This window comes from Apus apus, chromosome 6, assembly GCF_020740795.1.
Source record: "Apus apus isolate bApuApu2 chromosome 6, bApuApu2.pri.cur, whole genome shotgun sequence".
NCBI lineage: Eukaryota > Metazoa > Chordata > Aves > Apodiformes > Apodidae > Apus > Apus apus.
The window spans coordinates 16,814,565-16,838,834 of NC_067287.1; the positions used below are offsets into that span (position 1 = coordinate 16,814,565).

General features: G+C 52.9%; 3 protein-coding genes across 4 annotated transcripts in view; 2 read left to right on the plus strand and 1 right to left on the minus strand.

Moving 5' to 3' along the window:
- DNAJB2 (DnaJ heat shock protein family (Hsp40) member B2) overlaps positions 1 to 24,270 on the plus strand; it is a 158,062-nt gene that overhangs the window by 80,026 nt on the left and 53,766 nt on the right. The window lies entirely within an intron of this gene.
- ZFAND2B (zinc finger AN1-type containing 2B) lies at positions 10,865 to 15,739 on the plus strand. 2 transcript variants are annotated; one of them, XM_051622798.1, is made up of 9 exons: positions 10,865 to 11,007; positions 11,699 to 11,793; positions 12,209 to 12,340; positions 12,978 to 13,129; positions 13,618 to 13,725; positions 13,893 to 13,962; positions 14,504 to 14,580; positions 15,148 to 15,229; positions 15,478 to 15,739. In XM_051622798.1, the coding sequence occupies exons 1-9, from the start codon at positions 10,953 to 10,955 to the stop codon at positions 15,514 to 15,516; spliced, it is 810 nt and encodes a 269-aa protein (XP_051478758.1). In that variant the 5' UTR covers positions 10,865 to 10,952; the 3' UTR covers positions 15,517 to 15,739. The 2 variants fall into 2 exon arrangements, with proteins under 2 accessions (XP_051478758.1, XP_051478759.1); XM_051622799.1 differs by having other exon boundaries at positions 15,151 to 15,229.
- On the minus strand, positions 17,144 to 23,902 carry ABCB6 (ATP binding cassette subfamily B member 6 (Langereis blood group)). Its single transcript, XM_051622762.1, has 20 exons — positions 23,726 to 23,902; positions 22,577 to 23,108; positions 21,900 to 22,037; positions 21,424 to 21,613; positions 21,126 to 21,218; positions 20,704 to 20,896; positions 20,496 to 20,617; positions 20,301 to 20,410; positions 20,150 to 20,215; positions 19,889 to 20,014; positions 19,725 to 19,801; positions 19,569 to 19,632; positions 19,386 to 19,471; positions 19,233 to 19,290; positions 18,952 to 19,056; positions 18,368 to 18,542; positions 17,961 to 18,073; positions 17,760 to 17,854; positions 17,501 to 17,569; positions 17,144 to 17,400 (listed from the first exon to the last, which is right to left on the minus strand). Exons 2-20 carry the CDS (start codon positions 23,090 to 23,092, stop codon positions 17,274 to 17,276), a joined length of 2,523 nt encoding a protein of 840 aa, XP_051478722.1. The 5' UTR covers positions 23,093 to 23,108; positions 23,726 to 23,902; the 3' UTR covers positions 17,144 to 17,273.

Genomic DNA, 24,270 nt, shown 5'->3' on the forward strand with positions numbered 1-24,270 from the left:
CTGAGGGAACCAGGGTTGCTTATCCTGGAGAAAAGGAGGCTGAGGGGAGACCTCATCGCTCTCTGCAGCTACTGGAAAGGAGGTTATAGTGAGGTGGGTGTTGGTCTCTTCCCCCTAGTAACAAACAACAGGACAAGAGGAAATGGGCTCAAGTTGCACCAGGGGAGGTTTACATTGGATATTAGAAGAAACGTCTTCACTGAAAGGGTTATTAAATACTGGAATAGGCTGCCCAGGGTGGTGATTGAATTACCGTCCCTAGAGGTATAGATGTATAAAGATGTATAGATGTGGTGCTCAGGAATATGGCTTAGCGCTGGATGTGGTAGAGTTAGGTTAGTGGTTGGACTGGATCTTAAGGGTCTTTTCCAACCAGAACAATTCTGATTCTGTGACTTCCAGGGAGGGGGCATCCACAGGTCCTCTGGGCAACCTGTGCCAGTGTCTCAGCACTCATAGTGAAGAATTTCCTCCTAATACCTAAATTTATCCTCTTTCAGTTTGAAACCGTTTTACATGCCCTTGTGAAAAGTCCCTCTCCAGCTTTCCTTTAGCCCCCCTTCAGGTACTGGAAGGTGCTATTAAGGTCTCCCCAGAGCTTTTAAGAGGATTAAAAAACAAAGTGATGTTTCAAAGTCATCAAAGGCCACTGGCATAACCAGGTACTGGGAGTGGACTAGAGGATAATCCCAGTAAAGAAAAGCCAAGGGAATTATTTGTACTGCTGTTCCTCACAAGGGCCCTCATTTTCCCAGCAAGACATATGCTGTAAATTTCTTACCTGTGCCAAAGCGCAGTTACTCACCAGCTGCTGTTTGACCCTTCTTAGACTGCTTTGGTGCAGTGTATGGAAGAGTTCATTCCCATGGCTTGAAACTGTTTGATCCAGGCCAGAGACAGGACAAGGTAGTGCTGGAAGGAGGAACTAATTAATTCAGCTTATTTAACATGGGCCTTAGAGACAAGGAGCACCACTGAGTGTAAGTTATATAAAATACCCAGTGTTTACCATCTTTAAGACAGGCAAAGATAGGGATGTTTGTTAAGCAGCTCAATACTAATTAGCCATTTAATTTTAAATAAGCAGAACTTCCAGATGGGCAGGGCAAGTGGTGCAGCTGTGCTTTATTTCCCCAAAACCCACTGTAGGGGACGGAGACGCCACCGAAAAAGACGTTACTTGAAAGCAACGCCCGGGACTGCCCTCGCATGGCATGGCTGATTGTCGCAGTGCTGGAGAAACTGCGTGAGCTCCGAGAAGCCACCATCAGGCACCCGCCGCTTCCCGCCGGGCCCGTCGCGCGGGGTGCGGGGCGGGCGCTGCGGGCGGGAGGTGCGGGGCGAGGACGGGACCGGGCGAGACGCGGGGGTCTGGGCCGGGGTTGAGGCGGTGGGATCATCAGGAGGGGGCTGAGGGGCCCTGGGGAAGCCCCGGGTGCGGCTGCCTGCCGAGCTGGCCGGCCCCGCCCGGCGGCTGAGCGTGCGGGAGCGGCTGAGCGTGCGGGAGCGGCTGAGCGTGCGGGAGCGGCCCCGCAGCGACACCCCGGGGCACGGGGAGGGGTTCCCGGTGGAATCACAGAATCCTAGGGGTTGGAAGGGACCTCGAAAGATCATCTAGTGGAGCTGCACGCCTGTTTGTTATCATGAGAATATGGCATGATTGGGGCATCAGCGATTTCAATTCTAATTCTGTTTAAAAAGAAATAAAAATAAAATTTAAAAAATAAAAAGGCACACACACACGATAGTTGTACGTTAATTTGATGTAATTTCCCAGTGGGAGCAAATTGTTCCTATCCATGTGGCAGGTGGAAAATGCCCGTTGGAATAGGAGATGTGGTTCCTAGGAAGAGAAAGTTCATTGCTTTGCCTGCTTGTGTGTTTTTATCAAGTTACCACTCAAGGCACAGTTTTCGATCAGGGAAGACCCATGTGGCCAAGTCCTAGTGTTGCGCTTGAATTTAGGGGTATTTAGGTAATGTTTTGTCTGTAACCAGTACAAAGTTTAAATGGGACTATTGGAAGCAGAAACTTGACAGTTCTGGTACAATCAAGGATTCCTCCCTCTTAATCAGCCTCTTAGCTGAAAATCCAATGTGCTTTCCTGTGCTGGGATTCAGCACAGGGAAGTCTTCATGTCAAGGAGGTGGGTTGGTAGCTGGTGTGAGTGCCTACTGCAGTACTACAGCAACCATCACAGCTAAGCCCTGTCTCAGCCACTGCTCATTTATTTTAATTGAAGTTTTTTCATAGCCCTCTTCTACATTTGAGTTCACAGTGGGCTTGTGGCTCCACGTGAGTTCCCAGTCTCATGTTTTTCCTGCTTGTGCTCAAATTCCAGGCTTCAGAATGCTTAATGATAGTGCACTTTGCACCAAGGTGGATTAAACTCTCTTCACAGGTATTTATTAAATTTACTTTTAATCCATTTGATATTAACTTGCCTCTGCTTGACCCTGGGGTAAATAAACCTTTTTGCAGTGTTTTTAATGAGTAACAATACGTGATCTTATAGGGTTAATGTTCAATTTCATGGTTTCAAGTAATATAATTTGTGATGTAGTATGTCCTGAAGCTTTCAACAGGCTTTGTAATTATGCATGACTTTTTTCCTATCCTTCATTAAAAGAAGAGGGCACTGGAAATGATGTGTTGCTATTGAAATGCACTCTAGCTTCATAACTATGGATGTGTTGGTGGAGCTGACTCTGACTTCTCTGCTGCATGATACGAAATGAAAGTGACGCTTTTTGCTACAAACACAAATATTTGTGCAGTAAGCAGGTTTTTTCTTCTTCCAACCCCCTCTCCCCACAAAATAAATAAATAAATAGGATTGGAAAGAACAAAACTAGCAGGAATTGCAGGCTCCCACCTTCAAACTTCAGGCTGGGAAATTTCGGTGCTTTCTGCTGAGATTTCGATGTTCGTTGGGAGTTATAGAGAATTATTTTGATTTCATATCATATTTCTAATCTAGAGCAGCTTTTTAACTGAGCTAATAATTAGAATAATTTCTCCTCTCATCATAATTTATTTTTAGTCTGGAGTGTTCATTGTTGAGGTATTTAACACAGGAAATATTTTACTTGTTACTATACAATTTGAAGAAATAGACAATAGACAATTAGCCTTCCAAAACTGATACTTAAACACAGGTTCAGAACATTACTTTAAATATTAAAATATTTAATTCCTGTGCTTGTCTGAATTAATTTTTAAATACATGCTTTTGGAGTTACCTGGCTTACAGCCACCCTTTGTCATTCCCTGTTGTGAACATTCACATGATGGTGGAATGGCTTCACGTGAAGAACAAAGGTTGCAGGTGGAGGTTAAAGCAGCAGAATCACAATGGCCAACTTCCTATTGAAAAGCTCTCATTCTTGAGGCTGAATTTCAGAATTGTGTAACAAAAATCAGTATTTTGTGAACAAATAAGGCAGGGTATTTTTTGCCAAGTGTGGAAACAGTACAAAAAGTTTAAATGCAGCACAAGTGCAGGAAGAGACTTTGTCCAGAGCTTGACAGAGGTATCTTGACTTTGTTCTTCTGTAATGATGTATGTGCATCACCAGTATGAGTATGGGTTATAAATACAGCTAACTCCTAATTATCCATACTTATGTGGGCTGGAATGTCTTTGCTAATTGAAAAAAAAACAGGATAATAGGAGGACTGGCTTAAGGACAAGGAACAAGCTCAGAAAAGCATGTGTAATATACAATGGAAACAATTTTTTTGTAAGTAAATGAGATGCCTCTTACAGAAACATAGTTCCTGATTGGTGTGCAGACTTAGCTGAATAGTATCTTGTAAGAGTTGTTTGATAATAAACTCACTGGAAAGACACAGGGCTTACAAGGCACTCACTGGAAAGTCAAAATCTCTTGTTTGAGAGTATTTTATTTCTGAACACTTGTTGATGTGACAAAACTATGCATAAGTATAACCTTAACATAGATCATATATTCAAAAGTATTGAAATAAAGTTGTATTGTTTCAGGTACTGTAATTTCAGTTTCAGGTATTGTGAATTTCTGACCAATGGATATTGGAAATTATGTATATTTTTTGTTGTTCTTACTGAACAACTTTAGTTTAAAGAGATTTATGGATGGAGGACATTAAGACATATCAAATCATAAGCACAGAACAGCAAAACTGTTGCTTTATAATACCTTTGATGGTAGGTTTGGATAAACCCCGTGTCAGAGCGATAACAAGAAGTGACTTCCAGAGTGTATCACAATCCCTTGCAGCTCCATTTGCTCAAACGGGCTCAGAGAATAGCAGGAGCACATGAGAGCCTTGCCAGGTACTCACAGCATAGGCATGCATTATCGCTGTTAACCAGATCCCCTTGCAAATACTTCTGCTTCTAGGAAGTTCCATGGAAGGCACAGCTGTTGGAGGGAAATTGGTGTTGACAACTACAAAAGAAAGTACAACTGAAGTCTGTAGGCTCTTTTCTAGAAGACAACCTTTGACATCGTGCTGCTGTTACAGCATATGTTTCTGAGTAGACTGTTTTGGTGGGCTATATAGATGATGCTGATTTTGAAATTCTTCCCCTGGCTGGACTTCATGCTATGGCTCCAAGATTCATGGACTTGCCAGCTCAAGCCATAAGATGTACCCTGGCAGGTATGACATAAATGATAAGCTGTTTCAAACTGGATAGAGGTAAAATAAGTGGGGTTAGATAACAATCGCATCTGTATTATCTTGAAGTATGAGGAAGGGTGAAGATGACAAGTCACAGTGCTTTTAGCAGTTTATGAGTGTTGGAGGGCCTAAGTAAGTTCCTAAACAGAGCATGGACCTGAAAAAATTATCAGCTGGGTTCTGATTAGAGCAATGGATTACTGCTGCATAAAACATATCTTTCTGGAAGGCAAATTCTGCCAATCTGTTACTATAAAGTTCTGGTTATAACTCACATTTTAGAAATAAATGTGGTAGGTTAAAGAATAAACGTTTCAGGAGGAAGAAGCTGATAGTAGCAGATACATTGGCTGAGAGATGGTTAGTGTTCAAAACTATAGAATGTATTTATGAGACCCAAAGACTCAGACTTTCATACTAAGGAAGTATTAAAGTTGAATTTAGGCATCTCTGTGTAATAGACTAGTTGTACATGATCTTTGTGAGATTGTTATTAAATCCAAATACTCCAGAAGTTCAGAATCTAAATAACTGGGTTTGGAATCTTGTTACTGGCATGAAGAGTGGGGGTGAGTTACTTGGTGTATCTGCTGCTTAATCTATTGTTTTAAACAGTGTCATTGTACTTCTGCACATATTGTTGAGACTTGGGCTGTCCTCAGAACCTCTCCATACTGTGTGACTTTAGGTGTAAACCCACCACTTGGAGCCTGCGCCTCAAAAGCTATTACCTTTATGAAACAACTGGTAAATGGCAAAGTGTTCACAGTAACAGTAAGGGATAAAGAGAGTTCTAAATCTGTCTGGAGCTGGTAGATTCCTCAGTTACTCCAGTAATAAATATGTCAAGTAGGTAACTAAACAAATGCTAACTTTTAGATTGAACAGGAATTTTTCTGTATTCCAGCCTTTAACTGCGATCTTGATGTTTAACTATAGTTAATATCAATAATAAACATTTTTATTATTATATTGTCAGTTTTTACGGTTAAACACAAGCTGCCCTGTAGGTGGCATTATAGGCAAAAAGTGAAAGATAAAAATTGCTGGGTTTGTCTTAAATGAATGCTATTTGAATATTTGATGGTACAGAGTTATAAACTTGCTGTGACTGAAACTTTTTCTATGTTTATTTTCGAACATCTCATTTTTCTGAGGTGTTTTTTTTTTCCTTTAACTACTTTTTTTATGCTAATAGTTTATGAACAGCAAATTAAGCAAGAATTATCTTGGTTTAGATTTCTCTTCCTCAAGTGAAGACATCCAGTTGCCTCTAAAATTCAAAAAGCTTTTCTGTAACAGCTCTGTATGTGCTTGTAGGAAAGTGGTACACTTCATTTTCTTACTATTTCTCTTAGAAACCTCACTTGAGCAGTGGAAGTTGATTGAATTGGCTATAGATTAAACCCTCTCTGGGAAAGTCCAGTGGTCTCCATTATTACTTCAGAACTTGAAAGAAATACTATTAAATGATGTCACATTAACAGTGAGAAGGACTAATGGAAATGTTAATTCAGTAACAGTGGAGAACCTTTGGGAAAAGGGCAGTCTGGATGTGGCTGGCAAGCTGGTAGTGGAAGGTTTGGCCAAATCCTACAGTGCTGAAAACTTAAATGCAGAACATGAAGGTACCCGCTTTCACTTAATTACTTCAGATTACTTATTTTGAAGAACTGTTGGGCACATGGGGTGCCTAAGTGACTTTTCCTTTTAAAAGAATGTTCCACACATCACGTCCTAAATTAGGGAAACCATGTCCATGGGTATTTTGCTGATTCACTTGCTTTGTTTTTTGTAGACAATGGAGGTGAGACCAAATGCTGCTGCACAGAATTTAAAACACAGGTAAGATTCAGTCCGAGCAATACTTGCTTTTTTATGTTTCCAGAATTTGAAAGAAACCCTCTGTGGGAAGCATATGGGAGTAGGGAGTTAATAGCTAACCAGAGCATTGAAGATAAATTAATATCCTCACACTTTTCCTTAGTTTGTTTTATACATGATAGTAGAGCACCCTGAAACAGAGGGTGGATCATGTATAGATCACACAGACTTCATTTGTCTGTGTTTGGCCACACATACAGCTTTTTTTTTTTTTCCCTAGAGTATGAAGGTTCAGGAACATTACTTTTGCCTGTTGTGTAGAGGTAATTGTGGTCTTTTGCATAAACTATGACACAGGAAGTATCTGGGTTTTTTTTCAGTAGCACAGCTGCGTTTTGCTGTGGATACAACTTGGCAGACACCACCTAAGAACATTTTCACTGTGTATTTCAGGTAGCAGAGATTAATGTTAATATATGTCACCATTTCAATCCTGGAACGAGGGCTGAGAACCCAAGTTCAGTTGAATACTGAATTTGGAACAGTGTTTGCCAGTTACAAGGTGTGTTTTTTTTTTTCCTTTTGTAAAGTCTCTTACAGACATGGCATAGTCCTGCAGTTTTTGAAAGCTTTCTGGTTTTAAGCTTTCTCAATTTTTATCTTAACTTAGGCTGTTTATGAAAAATGAGAAACTTAGATTACTAGAAGTAACTTATTCCTGAAAAGATGCATCAGCCTTTCTCAAAGTTAGGGTCTTTGTCAGAGGAATGAGAAAGGTCTTGAATTTTAGAGACAGAAACTCCTTTCAAGGGTGGTTTGAACATCCCCTTCTCCCCTCAGCCAGAGGCAGCAAGGTCAAGAGCAGAAATATGCACAATGGTATTTTGGAGGTAGGAAAAGAGCATTTCTGTTCAAGGTCATTTAGACCTTTACTGCTGGAGAGTAAACATACTTACCAGGAGTGTAGTGGCAGAAAGGCAGTAAAACAATGCTGTTCCTGGATGTAGTTGATTTCTCTGTCCCACTGTAGGCCATTGAATCTCCTTTCCCCTTCCTTCTCTCTCTCTCTCTCTTTGATCTTCCAGTTCTAATTTGATCTCAGTCCTCATTTGAGTATTTCATCAATTTGGTTTGAGGAGGCTGCTTCTTCAGAAATAAAATAAATGAATAAAGGGGGCGGTGGGGAATGGGCAGGGGGAAGTCAGCTACAGTTCTGCTGCCTTTTTCTCCCTCCAGAAGATTTTACAGGAGAAAGGAATTGCGTAGCCATTGAACTACTGCAGGACTTAGCTGAGTTTGTAGTTTTAGGACCTATTTAAAAAAAAATGATCATATCTTTCTGATTCTTTCTGCTTATTCCACAGCTTAAAAAGCATGAACGGATCCTTCTCTTCCTTTTGAACAAGTTTGGAAATCCAGATGGAGTCACTGAAATGAGAAACTGTTGGACCACCAAGTCCCTGTGGTGAGTCTATTCTGCAAGCTTGTATTTGAAAGTATTATAACCATAAAGCTTACTTCCATTTTGGTACCATTAGTTTCACATTAAAAACTGTATCTTATCTTGACTTATCTTTCAACTCAATTTCCAGTCCAAGGTTAAACTGAAACTTGTTCTTCATAAGCTTGTCTTCAGTATCATGAGAGGACGAATCTTGTCTTGAAGTGCATGAAATGAAATGCACTTCAAGTTCTTTATTTTCTCTTAGGCTTGGTAAATAATACCCTTACACTTATCACAGGCATCTGTGGATAATGTTTTGAAGTAAATTGCATTAGAGCTGCTTTGTCTATAACACCTTGTCAGGATTTCAAATCACGTAAGTTTCTTTTTCACATGACAATAGAAAAATCCCTTTCTAGGACATTTCAAAAATACTGAATCAAATTATTAACAGATGCTCAGGATTTCCTCTAAAATGTAGTTGATACCTGATAGTCATCTCTGACAAATCCAGGGAATACCACATTATTGCGCATAGTGCACAGTAGACATTGGTACATGGAAACTGCAGGGCCAAGTTTGTCCCCTGGAAGAATTTATTTTAAGTTTGGGCTTTGAGCAAATTGAAAGGATCTTGAGATTACACTTGTTGTGAAAGTGAAATGTTTTTGTTTGACTTTATGTTTTATTACACTTAGATTGCCTCAGATTTCTTTTCCTTCCTCCTAGGTTTTGTTGCATCAGATGGCAGGTCTGGGAAGCAAAGCTTAAAGTCAGCAGAGAACACATCAGGTGTTCCCCTTCATCCGCCTGTGAAGGAAAGGCTTAAGTCAAGTCCCTTACACAACCAAAGGAAAGGTGATACGGTCTCTATGACTCACTAGTTTAAGAAAATTCATGGTCACCTTAATCAGAAAGATGCAGCCATTGTATTTTGAGTGGTATTAGTCTGTGCAACTTGATCAGTTGTTGGTTCATGTAAAAAACTTGTAACAGTAAGAATCAGGCTGTCCCTGAAAGCTGCAAAATGGGAAATTCCTTTCCTTTTCATAGAACTATAAAAGAGGGGGGCACTGCTGGAAATTCTTCACTGTGGTTCACCGTGGAGCTACAGGACTGTCATGGAAAGGCCACAGCATGGGAATGGAACACTGCCCAAAGAAACATCTCGGGATTGAGCACCTTCACCCTCCTTCTGGTGGGTGAATACTTCTTCTGGATACCCCTGAGTGAGCCCTCACCCCTTTGGGGTGAGCAGCATTATTATCTGGATACCTTTGAGTGGCAGGGTTTTCCCATGTGTGAGTGAGGATGTGATGGTGTCGATGCATTATAGGTTCTATGGAGGGGGTGGACTGGGGTTCTGAGGGGATTTGGGGTAGGAGAGGTATTGGGGGACACTGGAGTGACATTAGGGTGCTTGGGGGGCATTAGGAGTGTGGGACAGGAGGGATGTAGTGGGGCTTGGGGGTGTTTTGGGGTGGTATTGTTACTGTTTTATGGTCATTCCCAAGACTCAAAGGAACTATGTTTAGGAAGGAGACATTGTTATTTATTGCAGGTTTGTACAAAGCTGGGTGCTTGATGCCTTCCCTCAAATCAAGCACACCAAAAGAGATTGTTCATGACATGTTTATACACAAAACTATAGAGTTAGTAAGTTTCCAAGTCCATCCTCCTTGCAGTGATTTGTTACTTATTAACATATAGTTAGAATATGGTTACATCACTATTTCTACTATCATGCGTGCTCAGGGAAAGGGTCTTAACCTGGGCAGGAGCCTTTTTGACCTGGCAGTGTGGTTTTTAGTATTATAATGACATTATAATGAGCTAAGTTCACCTAAAGGACACAATATCACAACTTCTACAGCTTCAACTGCCCCAGACTGGTTTAGCCTAAGTTTTCTTGATTTTGGTTATTCTTTATCACCTCCTGCATTTCTTAGGTTAGACATGAAGTCTCCTCTGCCAAGTTGGTGATTTACAGAAGACACTTTCTAAGCCTCTTGATTAATTGCTTTCTTTAAGGATGTCCCTGCTCAGTGCTGGCTGTGGAACTAACTGTGTGCCTCTCTGACTGCAATTTGAACTTGTATAAATACAGAGTACATCTTACACAAAATAACCACATCATTCCAAACTTCTGAGTTATTTTCCAACAGTTTCAGGGGACTGTGGAGAGTTCTAGGGAGCTTTGGGGGACCCTTGAGTGTCATTAGAGTGCTTGGGGGGACATTAGGGGAGGTGGCTCAAAAAACCTTCCTAGCAGGCGTGGAGCTGTGGGTACTAGCAGTCTTCTGGCATCACACAGGTGAGTGTCTGTGTCTGGGAGTGTATGTCCCGTGGGTGGGTGTATCTGCTGGGGGTCTGTGTCCCATGGGTGAGTATTTGTGTCTGCTGGGGGTGTGTCCCATGAGTGGACATGTCCAGGACCAGCACAAATCTCCAGGGATGGAGATTGCCTAGCCTGCCTGCTCCTGTGCTAGGCCTGACCCCCTGTCCTCAAGGCCAGCCCATCTCCCTGTCCCAGGCTGGCCAGGAATCTTGCAGCTATCCACAGCCTCACAGCTGACAAGGACTACCTGCCTGGTGAGATGGTCGCCCTTGTCTTGAGGGACATAGGGGTGAAATAGAAGGCAGGAGGCTGTGAATGAAATTCTGCCCGGAGAAGGTGTGGGGGAGAAGGATCCAGGAAAGGGATGAGCCCTTCGGTTCCCCCCCCGCTTGGGCAAACCCACAGCAGCCCCCCAGCGCTCCATCACCTTCAACGGGCTTTTCCCAGCCCATCGATGCTGTGACCCGGGCGGCTCCGCCGCTGCCCTTCCCGGGCTGCCCTTCCCGGGCTGCCCCTCCGGAACCGGCCGTTGGGGCGGGCGCGCCGCGGGCTCCGGACCCGCCCCCGGGCCGGGCCGGGCCGGGCGGGCTCCCGCCGGGGCGGGCGGGGGGCGGCCCCGTGGCCGCGCGTGACGCGGTGCCGGAAGCGGCGCTGGGGCCGGCGCCGGTGGCGGCCGCCATGGAATTCCCGGACCTGGGCGCCCACTGCTCCTGGCCCGCCTGCCAGCGGCTGGGTGAGGGGCGGCGGGGGTGCCGGAGGGGCTCGGAGGGGGCTCGGAGGCCGCGGGCAGGGCTGGGGGGCGCGGAGCGGCACGCGCGGGCCGGGCGGGGGCGGTGCGGGGGGGCCGGGCGGCCGCTCGGGGTGAAGGGCGGGGGGTCCGGACGGGCTGTCCTCGGCGAAGGGGCGCGGGGGGACCGCGGGCTGCGGGCCTTCCGTCTGCCCGCGGGAGCCCCGCCCGGGCAGGGACTGCCGGCGCCGGTAGCCTGGGGCTGCCGCGGCTCTTACCGGCGGGGCTCCCGGCGGCGGGGCGGGGGGCAGCGGGGCGGGGGGCAGGCGGACACCCAGCCCTTGGTGCCGCAGGGGAGCGGGTAAGTCCCAGGGAGGCTCTGCGGGGCCGTCCTTCCCCGGGGCACACGGCAGCGGTTACCCCGGGCGGGTGAGCCCCGCGATGGCGGGGGCAGCACCGCCCGCCTCTGGCCGGAGGCCCCCGGCAGCTCCGTGCGGTCCCAGGGCCCTCCTCCTGAACCCGCGGAAGGGGAGTCCTCCGTATGTCCGAAGACATAGCTATGGACCTGCAGACCTTCCCTTTCCGTTCCGGGAGCCGGGGAGGAGAGGGGTGGCCCTGGCTTTGCCGCGGGCCAGGGCTGTGCCTGCCGGGGAGCCCCGCGGGCAGCGCTGACCTCTCCGTGTTCCCTGCCCACCAGATTTCCTGCCCCTGAAGTGCGATGCCTGTGAGCAGATCTTCTGCACTGACCACATAACATACGCCCAGCATGACTGCACCTCTGCCTACAAGAAGGTAAGTGCAGAGAGGGCTAACCCAGCCTTGTGCTTGGGGCTGCTGAGCACAATTTGTGACTTCGGTTGCTTGGGTAGTCCCCCTTTGCATGCATGCTGAGTCCAGAGGTGTCCCTGAAAGCCAGGATCTGTATCTCAGAGCTGCAAACTTCCAGCCCACCCTCTCTGCCACTGGGTGAAATGGTTTGGGCATCTCCCAGCCCGGCTGTCTTCCCTTCTCAGCTTGTGTGTCCATGCTTGTTGCAGCTGCTGGGTCAGAAAAAGCAAGTTCTTTGGAGGGTGGTGAGCAGGATCTCAAACCACAGGCAGTGCTGTTGAAGCTGCAGCAGGCAGATCCTGAAAGGGAGAGAGGTGGCCACACAGCACTTGGGGTTGGCCCGTCAACTGCCCCCAGCCCCCTTGTCTTGTCTCTACAGGATGTGCAGGTCCCCGTGTGTCCCCTCTGCAACACCCCAGTCCCCGTGAGGCGGGGGGAGATGCCCGATGTTGTGGTGGGTGAGCACATTGACCGTGACTGCAAGTCTGACCCTGCACAGCGCAAGCGCAAGGTAGGAACCTGGCACTGAGCTCCCCTGGTCCCTGCTGGAGCTGGGGAGCGGGAGGAAAACAACACACAACTCCGCCCTGCTCGGTGCCATCTCTCTTTGGCCAGGCTGAGGGCAGGAGGGTTTGGTGTGCTGGAGATGTGCGCATTTGTGGGGCTTTGTGGAGTGAGTCTGGGGCTGGAGTAGCGATGGGGTGCGGCTGGGCAGCCACATGGGATGTGAGGATGGGAAGTAAATTGCTGCCATTAGGAAAATGCAATTCGCAATTAGCTGCTTCTTCTTGCCAGGAGAGGAAATTGCTGCAGGGAGTGGCTGTGCAGGAATCCATCCTGGCAGCAGCTGGAGGGCTCTGGGCTGTCCATACTGCTGTGCAGGGCAGGCAAGAGTCCCTGGGTAGGGCAGTCTATCTCCTGATGTGTGTCTTGTAGTAATGGGAACCCTTGTCTATGAAGAGTGGAGACTATGAATTACTAATGAACTATCTACAGAAAACTATTGTTTGGGGGCAAACTGCAGAGCCCCACAGAAGTGGCACTGGGAGAGAAAGCTGGTCAGTACCCAGAGTCTGGTGTAGAGGGAAGGGACAGCCCTGGCCCTGCAGGGTGTTGTTCCTTTTCATCACAGTCATGTTGTCTTTCAGATCTTCACCAACAAGTGTTTGAAGCCTGGCTGCAAGCAGAAGGAGATGATGAAGGTGATCTGTGACCAGTGCCACAAGAACTACTGCCTCAAGCACAGGCACCCTCTGGACCACAACTGCACCGGGGCAGGGCGTCCCCTCTCCACAGCAGGGTGAGGGCCTGGGAACAGACAGGCTAACAGGGATAGGGCTATGCTTGCCAGATGGGTGTCAGGCAGGAAGCCCATCTTTTCCTGGCCCCTTGTCTGGGAGTGCTATATTGTCACACTGTCTGTCCTGTGCACCAGGGTGTTCTCCAGCAGCATTAAGGTTCGTAGGGCCAGCCCAGCTCTATACCCAGTCTCTTCTTCCTGCAGCGAAAGCCACCAGTACTGCCCATGGGCTGTTTTTCTTTTGCTTCTCTGTCCATCCCCTTATTTTGTAGCTGATGGTTTCTGTCTGTCTTGGCACAGTTTTTCAAGGAGAGAAATGGCACTTGAAACTCCTGGGTGTAGCTGAGCCATAGCCTGGATGCTGTTGGGAGGAAGAGGGGGATCTGGATGCTGGGGAGATGTCTTGCTTATCCAGCTTCATTTCCCTGGGTGTTTGGTGCCCAGGGGTGGCCCATGATGGCAAGGCAGTTGTGTCCTGTCTGTCCTAGGCAAGCTGCAATTGCCAGAGCCCAGGCATCCTCTTCTAAAACAGTCACCGCATCGAGCAGTGGAGCTGCCCGGCCAGCAGACAGCCCCTCTTCTCCTGCTTCTGCCAGGTATGGTGATGGCTCGACTCATAGTCCTGAGGTGGGCATGACCAGGCTCAGCTTGGCTCCCTGTGGGATGCAGGAGCAATAACTCCCTGTTACCTGTGGGCTGGCAGGGCTGTGTACTCGTACCAGGGCTCCCTGCCTTCACAATAACCCAGCTTCTCTGTTTGCAGAGGAGGCAGAGCAGCTGTGTCACAGACTCGGAGCACCTCCCCTCCAACTGTCATGCTGCAGAACGGACTGGTGAGTGGCCTGGCCTGGGTAGTTGGGATGGGTTTGGGTGGTTCCTGTGCCCTGGGGAACTATAGCAGTAACTTCTTTGTAACCCGTGCTCTGTAGCTGACTTCAGTGCTCCCCAGCTGGGCCTTCCCTGGCAAACAGGGATCCTAGATGCTCAGTGGGACGTCAGAGTTTGTTGTGGTGCCTGCCGATGGCAGCTTTTGGCTGTACTTGGTGCTCAGCTTTTCCAAAAGGGACAAAATGCACTGGCTGTCCCTGGGTGTTGTCTTACTGTTCTGCAAGCCAAGGGCTTTCTGAGCTATTTGAAAGCTACTTCCCACTGGTATTCCTACCGTGCTCCCTTCACTGGCAAGCAGGTCTGCCTTCCCTTGGGCAGCTGGAGAGAGCTGCAGGTCTGCTCTGAGCCCAAGGCCTTCACCTTGGCTGTGTTTGGCCTTCAAGTAGGGAGATGCACCTACCCTGGGCCAGGCAAGATTGCGCCTGCCGCCTGTCCCTCGGGGCTGCCTCCTGCCACCTCAGTCAAGCTGGTGATGTTTTGTTTCAGAGTGAGGAAGAGGCACTGCAGCGAGCTCTGGAGATGTCCCTGGCAGAGTCAGCACGCAGCTTGGCACAGCCACCCAGGTACGGCCCAGGGACACGTGGTTTCATGCCCCAAACCTGCATGTGAGAGGTGCCCAGGGCAGAGTCATGTGGCTCTGGGGTGACATTCCTCTCAGCTGACAGGGAAAATAAAAGAAGCATCTAGAGCCATCATGGAGCTCTGTTCAGCAGTCAAGCCCTCAGAGGTGTGGGGAGGGGACAGTGACTGACAGCACAGAGTAGGGAAGCTGTTGTCTGACCACTTGTCAGCTAATGAACATGGCTACAGCATGACAGAGGTGCAGTAGGGGTATTCACAGAGGACACCCAGGAGTCCTCATCCTTGGCCACAGTGCCAGATGCTGCTAAAAGCACCATCTTACCGACTGGAGTTAATATGGTTCTCCTTGGCCCAGTGTGCTGGCTGCCAGCCCCAGTTGGATCCTCTGGTCCCTCCCCAGCCTCTGGCATGTTCAGGGTGATCCTTGGTTGTTCCCTGCCCGTAGCTGTCCTGGAGGGTTGTAGTGACAGGAGGTTCTACCACCCCAAAGGGCTCTGGGCTGGTGAGCCCAGGGCAGCCAGAGGCACACCATGCACCACTGTCCCCAGCAGCTCACAGGAGGAGGAGGATCTGGCTCTGGCCCAGGCGTTGTCCGCAAGTGAAGCCGAGTACCAGCAGTCCCGGCGGCAGGTGAGTGAGGCTGACTGGAGGTTCTGTGCTGTGGTGGGGTTGACCCAGCCTGGCTATGTCATGGTGGGGGTCTTCCTTGGGTTCTGCTTTCTCTGGGTTCTGTTTAGGGTCACTTTTCTCATCAGAAGAGCAGCCCAGCCTGGGGCAGTGGCAGTGCTGTGCACACAGCCCTGAGGACTGCATGCCCCCTTGTTTGACAGAAGAAGAAGCCTGTCTTCCCATGCTCACTGTGCTTCTTCCTATTCCAGGCACACGGTTCAAAGCCATCAAACTGCTGCATGTCATAGGCAGGTGAGGCAGGTGGTGCCTGGTGGACATGGGATCCCACTTGTGACCTCCAGAGCAGCTCTGGCCTTCCACATGGATGCTGTGGGGGCCTGGACACCTCTACCACCACCAAGAGGCCCTCACCAGGGACAACTCATCTCCCTGGAGGCTGTAACCGAGCCACCAAACACACACTGACACCTCAGCCCTAGTACCTGTATAAAATCAGTGCAGCAAATTGCAGATGCTCCTGGAGAGACGATGTGGGACGAGGTTGAGCACATACTGACCAAAGCAAGCCCTTTGTCATGGCTGCCCTGCTGGGAATGTGGGATGAGGGCCGAGCTGGATTAGAGGGAAGTGCCATGTAGGGACATCTCTGCATGCTCAGATGTACAGCTGGGCTGCAGCTGCCTGCTGCAGCAGTGGGGGGCAGGATTTTGTGCGCTGGGAAGGGCTGTGCCAGCCCCTCAGCAAAGAGCAGCTGTGGCCAGGATGGTCACTCACACTGGCATGGCATGGCTGAATGTTTGGCATCCTGGCAGCATGAAGGCAGCCCCTTCCCTGCTCCCTCTGCCCTCAGTGCCTCCTCTGCCGTTTGCATGCACAAGAGCACTTTGGGCCTTACCCGACTCGGCTGGGGCCCAGGATGTCTCTGAGAATGAATGGAGTCGTTTTTCCTTTCTGCTTTTATTTAATGAGGGCCATTAAGTCAAAAGTAACCTCAGCGGTGAGTTGACTGTGCCAGTGTCACTCGTGCTGAAGGACTGCAGCTGCCTTCCACTGCTGGCTGTGCCTCTGCTGCCCTGAACCATCCCAGGGCCCTGTTTTAATGCTGCTGGGGCAGGAACACCTCCTTCCTTCCAGTCGTGCTGTGGGAGAGCCCCTTTTGGGGAGCAGCAGCACAGAACCCGTCTTGCAAACACAGCCCTGAGTCTGGAGCCAGCCCTTCCTTGCTGGTATTTAGGAGGCAGGAGCTGATCCTTAGGTGATGGGGACTTGTCCTGCTGACCTCTTGTGGGGAGGGTCTGCAGCCATGCAGAGTGGTGCTGCTTTCCCACCTGTACTCTCCAGCTTCTTTGCTGGAACTGCTCCTGCCTTTAGGGCTGTTCCTGGTGCTGCACAGGACAGCAGTATGCAGCCAAAGGGGGGTTATCTGCTGCTCCTCCTTCCCAGGGGTGTGAGGTGGCTTCCATCTGGGCTGAGGGAATGCTGAGACTTGTCAAAGTGCTGCTTGGGAGAAAATAAAAGCATAGCACAAAAGGTGCACCGGCACTCTGTGTGGTGGGAGGGAGGGTGGCAGTCCCTTGCTGCCCAGCCCAGAGCAGTGCATCCCTGTGGATTGGGGTGCAAGGGGGGGGCGTGGGTGCACACAGGGGTGAAGCAGGCACTGGCTGCCCTGTTCCTTCCTCTGCTGTTGGAGTGCAGCCATTGCTGTGCTCAGCCCTTCGTGCAGGGAGGGGGCAGGTGCTGGCAGCCTGCTCTGCCCCTTGCCTGCCTGAGCCCGAAGAGCTCAACCTGATGGCAGAGCTGCTGGTCAGCCCCGGGACAGAGGCAGTAACCCTGCCCACAGCACACAGGTACGGAGCTGGGAAGGACCTGGTTTAAGAAACTACACAACAGCAAAACAAACGAGTACAAACATAGTGGAGTGTCAAACCCAGCCCCTGCAGCTCCCAGGGCAGGTGGAGCCCTGGCCCACAGCTGGCAAAGGGCTCCCTGGCAGCACAGGGGTCTGGACCTCAGATCAGTATCACAGCAGAACCCCCAGCCAGGCTCACGGCCCCTTCTTGCTGCCCGGGGGCTTCTCGGTGTGGCGCTCCTTGCTCTCACCCTCGTCCCCAGCCTGCTGCTGCAGCCACATGCCAGCATACACACCACCCTTCTGCAGCAGCTCTTCGTGCCTGCAGGGAGAGCATGGGGGTACAAGGTCCTGAGCTGGCCCCAGCCCCAGGAAGAGGGTCCTGGGGGGAAGACAGCACCAAGCCTTCCCACTGTACTCACCTCCCTCGCTCTGCGATGCGCCCATCCTTGAGCACCAGGATTTGGTCTGCGCCCACCACGGTGGAGAGCCTGCAGGGAAAGGCAGGGCGTTATCCTGGCTCGGGGGAGAGGGCCTGGGCGGGGCTGTACAGTGCAAGGAGCCACAATCACGGGCTGTCACCTCTGGGGCAGGAGGACAGGTCTGCAAGTCCCTCTGGGGGATGCTGGCCAGCTTGCAGAGCTCAGCACCTCCTGGATCAGCCTTTTCCCCCATCCCTACCTGTGTGCAACAACGATGGTGGTGCGGTAGGCGCAGACCTTGGCCAGGGATGCCTGGATGTTCCTCTCAGTCTCTGTGTCAAGTGCAGATGTGGCCTGTGGGAGAGGCAGGGTGTGGGGAAGGGACAGGGGCAGTGCCAGCTGTGGGGGCAGGGGCTGCTGCAGAACAGGGCAAAGCTGGGCTGGAGGCCACTGCCTTTACCTCATCCAGCAGGATGATGTGGGGACCCTTCAGGATGGTGCGTGCGATGGCGACGCGCTGCTTCTCCCCTCCACTCAGCTTCAGCCCACGCTCTCCCACCTGGGTGTTGTATCCTGCAGGCACAAGGACAGGAACGTGCTGTGCTGGTGCCTTCCAAGACAAGGATAGAGACTGAGGCTCTGCTGATGTGGGGGGTCCTGCTGGAACTACGTAACAGCCTGGTGCAGCCTCAGCCCATCCCTGCCCGGGGACTGATTCAGCTGGAGAGATGGCAAAGCAAGGCACAGGGTGATGCAGGTGTACCCATGGTAGTTGTCACCCAAGAACACCCATGAAGACAGCTACAAGGTCATGGGGGATCCTAAGATGGCAAGGGAGAGGAAGGAGGGGACTATGGGGGATCTCACCCTCGGGAAAGGAAAGGATGCGATCATGGATGTCAGCAGCCTGGGCTGCTTCCTGCACCTCCTCATCAGTGGCCAGGATCCGTCCGTAGCGGATGTTGTTGGCGATGGTGTCATTGAAGAGCACAGTGTCCTGCGGCACCACTCCGATGTGAGCACGCAGTGAGGCCTGCTTCACCTGGGGAGGCAGGGGAGGAGGGCTCAGCCTGACACACGCCACCCACAAAGAACCCCCCAAAACCCAATCCTATCTCTGAGCTGTGAGTCCAGCTCCTTGCAGTGTCTGCTCCAGAGTCCCTCCTCGACCACAGGCTCACTGTGTCTCCACCCTGTGGTGGGTGGACCTTTCCAGCACCCTGGCCCTTCCTGGGGAGCCCCAGTCAGTCTCCATCATTTCAGCCCAGGGGTCCTGCAGTTGTCCCATTCACCTCACTCCTGGCACAAATACCAGCCTTCGAAGGGGTCATGGGGGGTGTGTGTATCACCCCTACCCCAGGGAGATGCCAGTGTCTGCACCGAGCAGTGCTGCAAGGCTCAGAGGAGCTGGTGTCTCCATGTTCCAGTCCCTGGAGGCCTCCCAAACTCACCTGGGAGATGTCCTGCCCATCGATGCGGATGCAGCCACCTCGCACATCGTAGAAGCGGAAGAGCAGGCGGATGATGGTGCTTTTCCCTGAGCCCGAAGGTCCCACCTGCAAGCAAAGGTAAAAGGATATAGAGACAGCAGATACTATCTGCTGCTGAAGGCCAGGGGCTAGGAAGGGCCAGCCCTGTTGAGGGTCTGTCCTTCCCACCCCTGTACTTCCCAGCCCCTCTTTCCCCACCCCAACCTCCAGCAATGAACCCACATCCAAGGTCCTGCTCTCACCAGGGCCAGGGTCTGTCCAGGCATTACAGAGAAGGAGACGTCCTGCAGGATTTCCTTCCTGGGAGAGGGAGAGAGGGTCAGGGCCACCTGCCCTGCTCCACATCCCTGTGCCAGGCCCCATAGCTTGAGCTGTCCCACCCTAACACCCCATACCCATTCACATAGCTGAAGTGCACGTTCTCAAACTCGATCCGCCCAGCCTCCAAGCGCAGGTCACCGGCATTCACCACATCCTTCACCTGCCAGAGGATGAGACATGGCCTCAGAGCCAGACTCTTCCCAGGGCAGGACCATGGGGCTGAGCCAGGGAGTGGGGCTTGTGAAGGTGGCACCCACCTCCTGCTCCTCGTGGAAGAGCTCAAACATGTTCTCCATGTCCACAAAGGAGTTCTGGATCATCCTGGAAGGAGGGAAGGGTTTGGGGGAGCACATCCTGGCTCAGGCACCCATGGGGAGGGGGACTCCGGACACCCCCACAGCTCCCAGTGTTACCTGTAGTAAGTCCCAAACCAGTTGAGTGGTGTGTAGAGCTGGATGATGTAGGTGCCAAAGAGGACAAAGTCTCCCACCTGGGAGGAACAGGAGAGGTGCCCATCACCACCAGCCCCAAGGCCCCAACTCGGGCAGGGGGCTGCCCAGGCTGGCACCAGCCTTACCTGCAGCTTGTTTTCAGTGACGAAGTAGGCACAGAGCAGGGACCCCGCAAGCAGCCCCAGACCAATTACCAGGTTCTGGGTCTGGTTGAGGAGGCCCAGAGAGGCACTGACCTTCCACTCTGAGACCTGGAAGAGGAAAGGTCCTCTAGGGTGCTGCCACCTCCAAGCCAGACCCACAGTAAGCTCCATCCTCCCTGCAGGTGCCCGTGAGGCTCAGCTCCTTCCCTCCAGACTCCCTCACTGGTGCTGAGTGTCCCATACCTGGTACTTGACGATGGCATCATTAAAGCGGTTCACCTCATAGCTCTCTGCATTGTAGTATTTCACCTGCCAGATGCAGAGCCAGGGTCAGTGCCTGGATTAGCCCCCCCAGTGCCAGGCAGTACTCAGCAACCCCCACCACCTACAGTACCGTCTCAAAATTGAGGAGCGAATCCACAGCCCGGGACTTGGCCTCATTGTCCCGTGTGTTCATGTCCCGCCGGTACTTGGTCCTCCACTCAGTGATGAAGATGGTCAGAGCTGCAGGCAGGAGGGGGCTGCGTCAGCAAGCGGCCACTGCCCTACAGCCCGGCACAGCACCCCTGCACCCCGACCCTGCACTCACTCAAGTAGAGGCTCATACACACAAAGATGATGAGGCCAAACCAGGCGCTGAAGACCGATGTGAAGTAAACAATGCCAATGATGATGTCTGCAATGGTGGGGACGATGCTGAAGACGATGTAGCTGGGGGGTGGGAAGGGGAATGGCACATCAGCCCGGTCCGGTGGGGCTGCCCAACATCCCCCCGCCCACCACGGGCACGCTCTGACCTGAGCAGGCTGTTGATGCTGCTGGTGCCCCGGTCCACGCTGCGCAGGACCTCTCCAGTGCGACGTCCCAGGTGCCAGCGCAGGGACAGCCCATGCAGGTGGGCAAAGAGCTGCACCTGCACCTGCCGGTTGGTGAACTGCTGCACCCAAACCCACAGGAAGGTGCGCAGGTTGCTCACGAAACCAGTGGAACCTGCAGGGCACCACAGGACAATCAGTGGGGAGCAGCACCGCTGGGGCATGCAGCTAGTTCAAAAAGGCCAGCTGGGAAAGAGGGATTTGTTATGGGCCCCCCTATCATCCTCAACACGGAACCAGCACTGGTTGCTGCTCCCGTAAGACCATTCCTGGCCAGCCAGCCCCAGCATGATGTGCCTCAAGCTGTCTGTCCCCTGTGCCCAGTCCTTCACGATGGTCCTTACCAGCACCTCCACCCTGCAGGAACTTCAGCCCCACGTAGATGCAGACGGTCCAGGCCAGGGTGTGCCAGGGAGCCCCTTCTGTCAGCTTGTTCACTGTGGAGAGGGTGGCAAAAGTCAAGGCAGAGGTACAGAGAGCACCGCCAGGTGCTCCATGGGCACCCAGTGGTGGTCCCTGACCCCCTAACTCCCTGGACCTTGCTCCTGCCAGGTCCCTGCAGCCCCTCAAGTCAGTCATGACACCCCCCAGTTCTCGATGAGGCAGTATGCAGCCTCCCACGTTGAGCTCCAGGTACCTCACCGATGTTTTTATAGTAGATGGGGACAAAGACATTGATGGCCCGCTCCAGCCCCATGAGCACCATGCAGAACAGCACAAGTCCCTGCAGCAAGTGGTTTCCCTTCGGCCACATGTACGGCATCAGCAGCCGCAGCTTCCTCCTGAAATCCTTCCAGGTGGAGGTGGTCCTGCCAGCATTAGGCAGGAGTGGCTGGGGAAGAGCCAAAGGAGGGGTCACTGCCCTGGCACCCCAGCCCAGCTGGCAGCAGCCCCAGGGAACACCCCACCAAGAAAACGAGCTCCATCCCCCCCGGAGTCCCCTCCTTCATCCTCCCAACAGGGCCAAATCCTGCTGACAGCCAGCAAAGAGCTTGGGCAGCCCTAAACCTCTCTCCTCCCCAGTCTCCTGAATGCTTATCCCAGGGCAGCTGTATTTCCATTTTATCTCCATCTCCTCCCTAACCATGTCCCCAAACTGCTCAGGCCCTGGGACTCACCTGGCTGTTCTCCACGTCCCGCTCCTCCTCGTTGACCAGCAGCATGTAGGGCTTGCGGGGCAGACCTGGGGCCTTCATGCCCAGGATGAAGAGCATGAATGTGCAGATGTAACGCAGCAGCCAGAAGCTGAACTGCACCTGATGGAGAGGAGGGGGTCAGGGCTGCAGCTGGCCCTCAGCACAGCCCAGCCAGGCATGGGATGGGTAGAAGCTGAGAGAGGCAAGGAGTGTGGCACAGGGACAGGTACAGTACATCCAGGGCCAGGGGACACCCCATTTGGGAACACTGGCTGAGTGCAGCATCTCAGGCAGCACCCAGACCCACTCCTTCCTCCCTGCCATGTCTAGCTCTGTGCCCACTGTCTTGGGGTCCTCTTACCTCACGGGCGAGCAGGGGGGAAAAGGGCTGTGGGGAACAGGTAGATACACTCTGCCTCTGCACCCAGGGCTGGGCCAGGCCAAAGGAGGAGCAGAGCTCCTCCTCCTCCAGAGTGGGGGCATGGAGAGATGTGTGATAGCTGGGCTTGGGGCCAAGACATGCGGCTGATGTGTGGGTGCAACCCAGGAGTGTTCATACCTTGGGCACGGCAGTCACACCCAGCACTGTGATACTGCAGCCCTCCCCTCACCCTGCAACAAGCCCCATCCCTCTCCCTGCCCACAGCCCCCCAGCCCACCTTCTGGTTTGTGTCCTCCAGTGCCCACCACCACAGTGGGCTCTTCCAGCACACGAAGGTCAGGTTCTCGGCAGCAAAGGCCAGCGCCCAGAAGAGGAGAAGGACAGTGCCATGGCCCCGTGTCCGGTCGTGCGCCAGCACCTGTGTATGCTCCAGCTGCAGGAGGGCGATGGCACAGCCCCAGCTGAGGGCCCAGAGGCAGGCATGCACCAACATGTACCCGTAGAGCTGTCCGGGCCCCCCGGCTTGCCACAGCAGCCCACCAAAGGGCTGCAGGGCCAGGAGTAGGGACAGCAGGACCTGGCTGCCATAGAGGCGGGAGCGGGGGATGTACTTGGGCTCCATAGTGCGGCCAAAGCGGACGTAGCAGGAGTACTGCAGGGCGCCCAGCAGCAGGCAGATGCTCAGCAGCACGGTTGGCACCAGTGTGAAGAAGAAGCAGGGCTGGAAGCCCTGCTGGACCCAGGCCTGGGCAATGGAGCTGTTGCCCTCACAGTAGCCCTTCAGCACCGCCATCCTGGCAAGTCACCGGCTGCGGAGAGAATGGATGGAGCAAGGTCTCATGATGGCCTGCTGGGTACAGCTGCAACCAGGGACCCACAGCGGGTTGGCAGGTCCAAGCAGAGGCCGGCACTCATGGAAACAGAGGCAAGCACCGCTGCATGTGGACATGTGGGACATGTGCATGCAAGCAGGGCCAGCTTTGCCTGGGGATGGACATGAGTGAGCACCATGCCAGAATCTGCTTGCAAGGCCTGCCAATGCCCTGGGTGGGAGGATACCGGACCCCCCCCCAAGCCACCTGAGCCTTAGGGATGCACTTCGACACGGGAGACAGTGAGACCACGGCGACAGGAAGGCGGGGGGGAGGCTGGGACAGGTTTTGAGCCAGGAGGGGGGAGCTATGGGGGGCAATGCCGCGGCATTGCGCGGGGATGGGTGGGCGGGGGGAAAGAATAACGCAAGGGAATGCACGGGGAAACGCAATGGCAAAGGCTGGGCACAGGCCGGCGGCAACGGCCGTGCCGGGGCAATGCCCGGACGGCGCCGGCGCCGCTCAGCCCCGGGACAGGCGGCGACGGCCCCGCTGCCTGCCCCGCCAGCCCCGCCGCCTGCCCGCCGCCCTGCCCGGGCCCCGCGCCCGCTCACCTGCCCCGGGCCCGCCGGCCCTGGCCCCTCCGAGCCCCCGCGCCGCCGCCAGCCGGGCCGGGCCCCGCCGCCGCCCCGCCCCGCTGCCCGCCCCCGCAGAGCCGGCGCCACCGGGCTCCGCTGCGCCCTCCTCGGCGCCGGGGCTGCACCTCCGGTGTGTCCTCACCGTCCTCCAGCACCCGGTGCCCGGCCCCGGGCTGCACAAATCTACCCCCTCCCACCCGGCACCCCGCTCCACCCCCGCCCCCCCGCAGAGCCGGGCCAGGGAAGGCGTGGGACGCAATCCCGAGCTGGGAGCCAACGGGGGGCCGCAAAGCCGAGGCGAATCGCCCCGCTCCCGCTTATCGCCGCCGCCAGCCCGGCCCTGCAGTGCCGAGATAGCCCCCGCCGGCCCAGCCTGGGCTCCGCCCGCCGCAGAGGTCAGGCAGGACGGGGAGGATAAATATAGGACCCGCCTCCCCCCCGGGCCCAGCTGCGAAAGCTCCCGGTCCGGCAGGAGGAGCCGGCAGCCGCCTCGCCGGCACCAGCTAGTCCGGTCCCTCGGT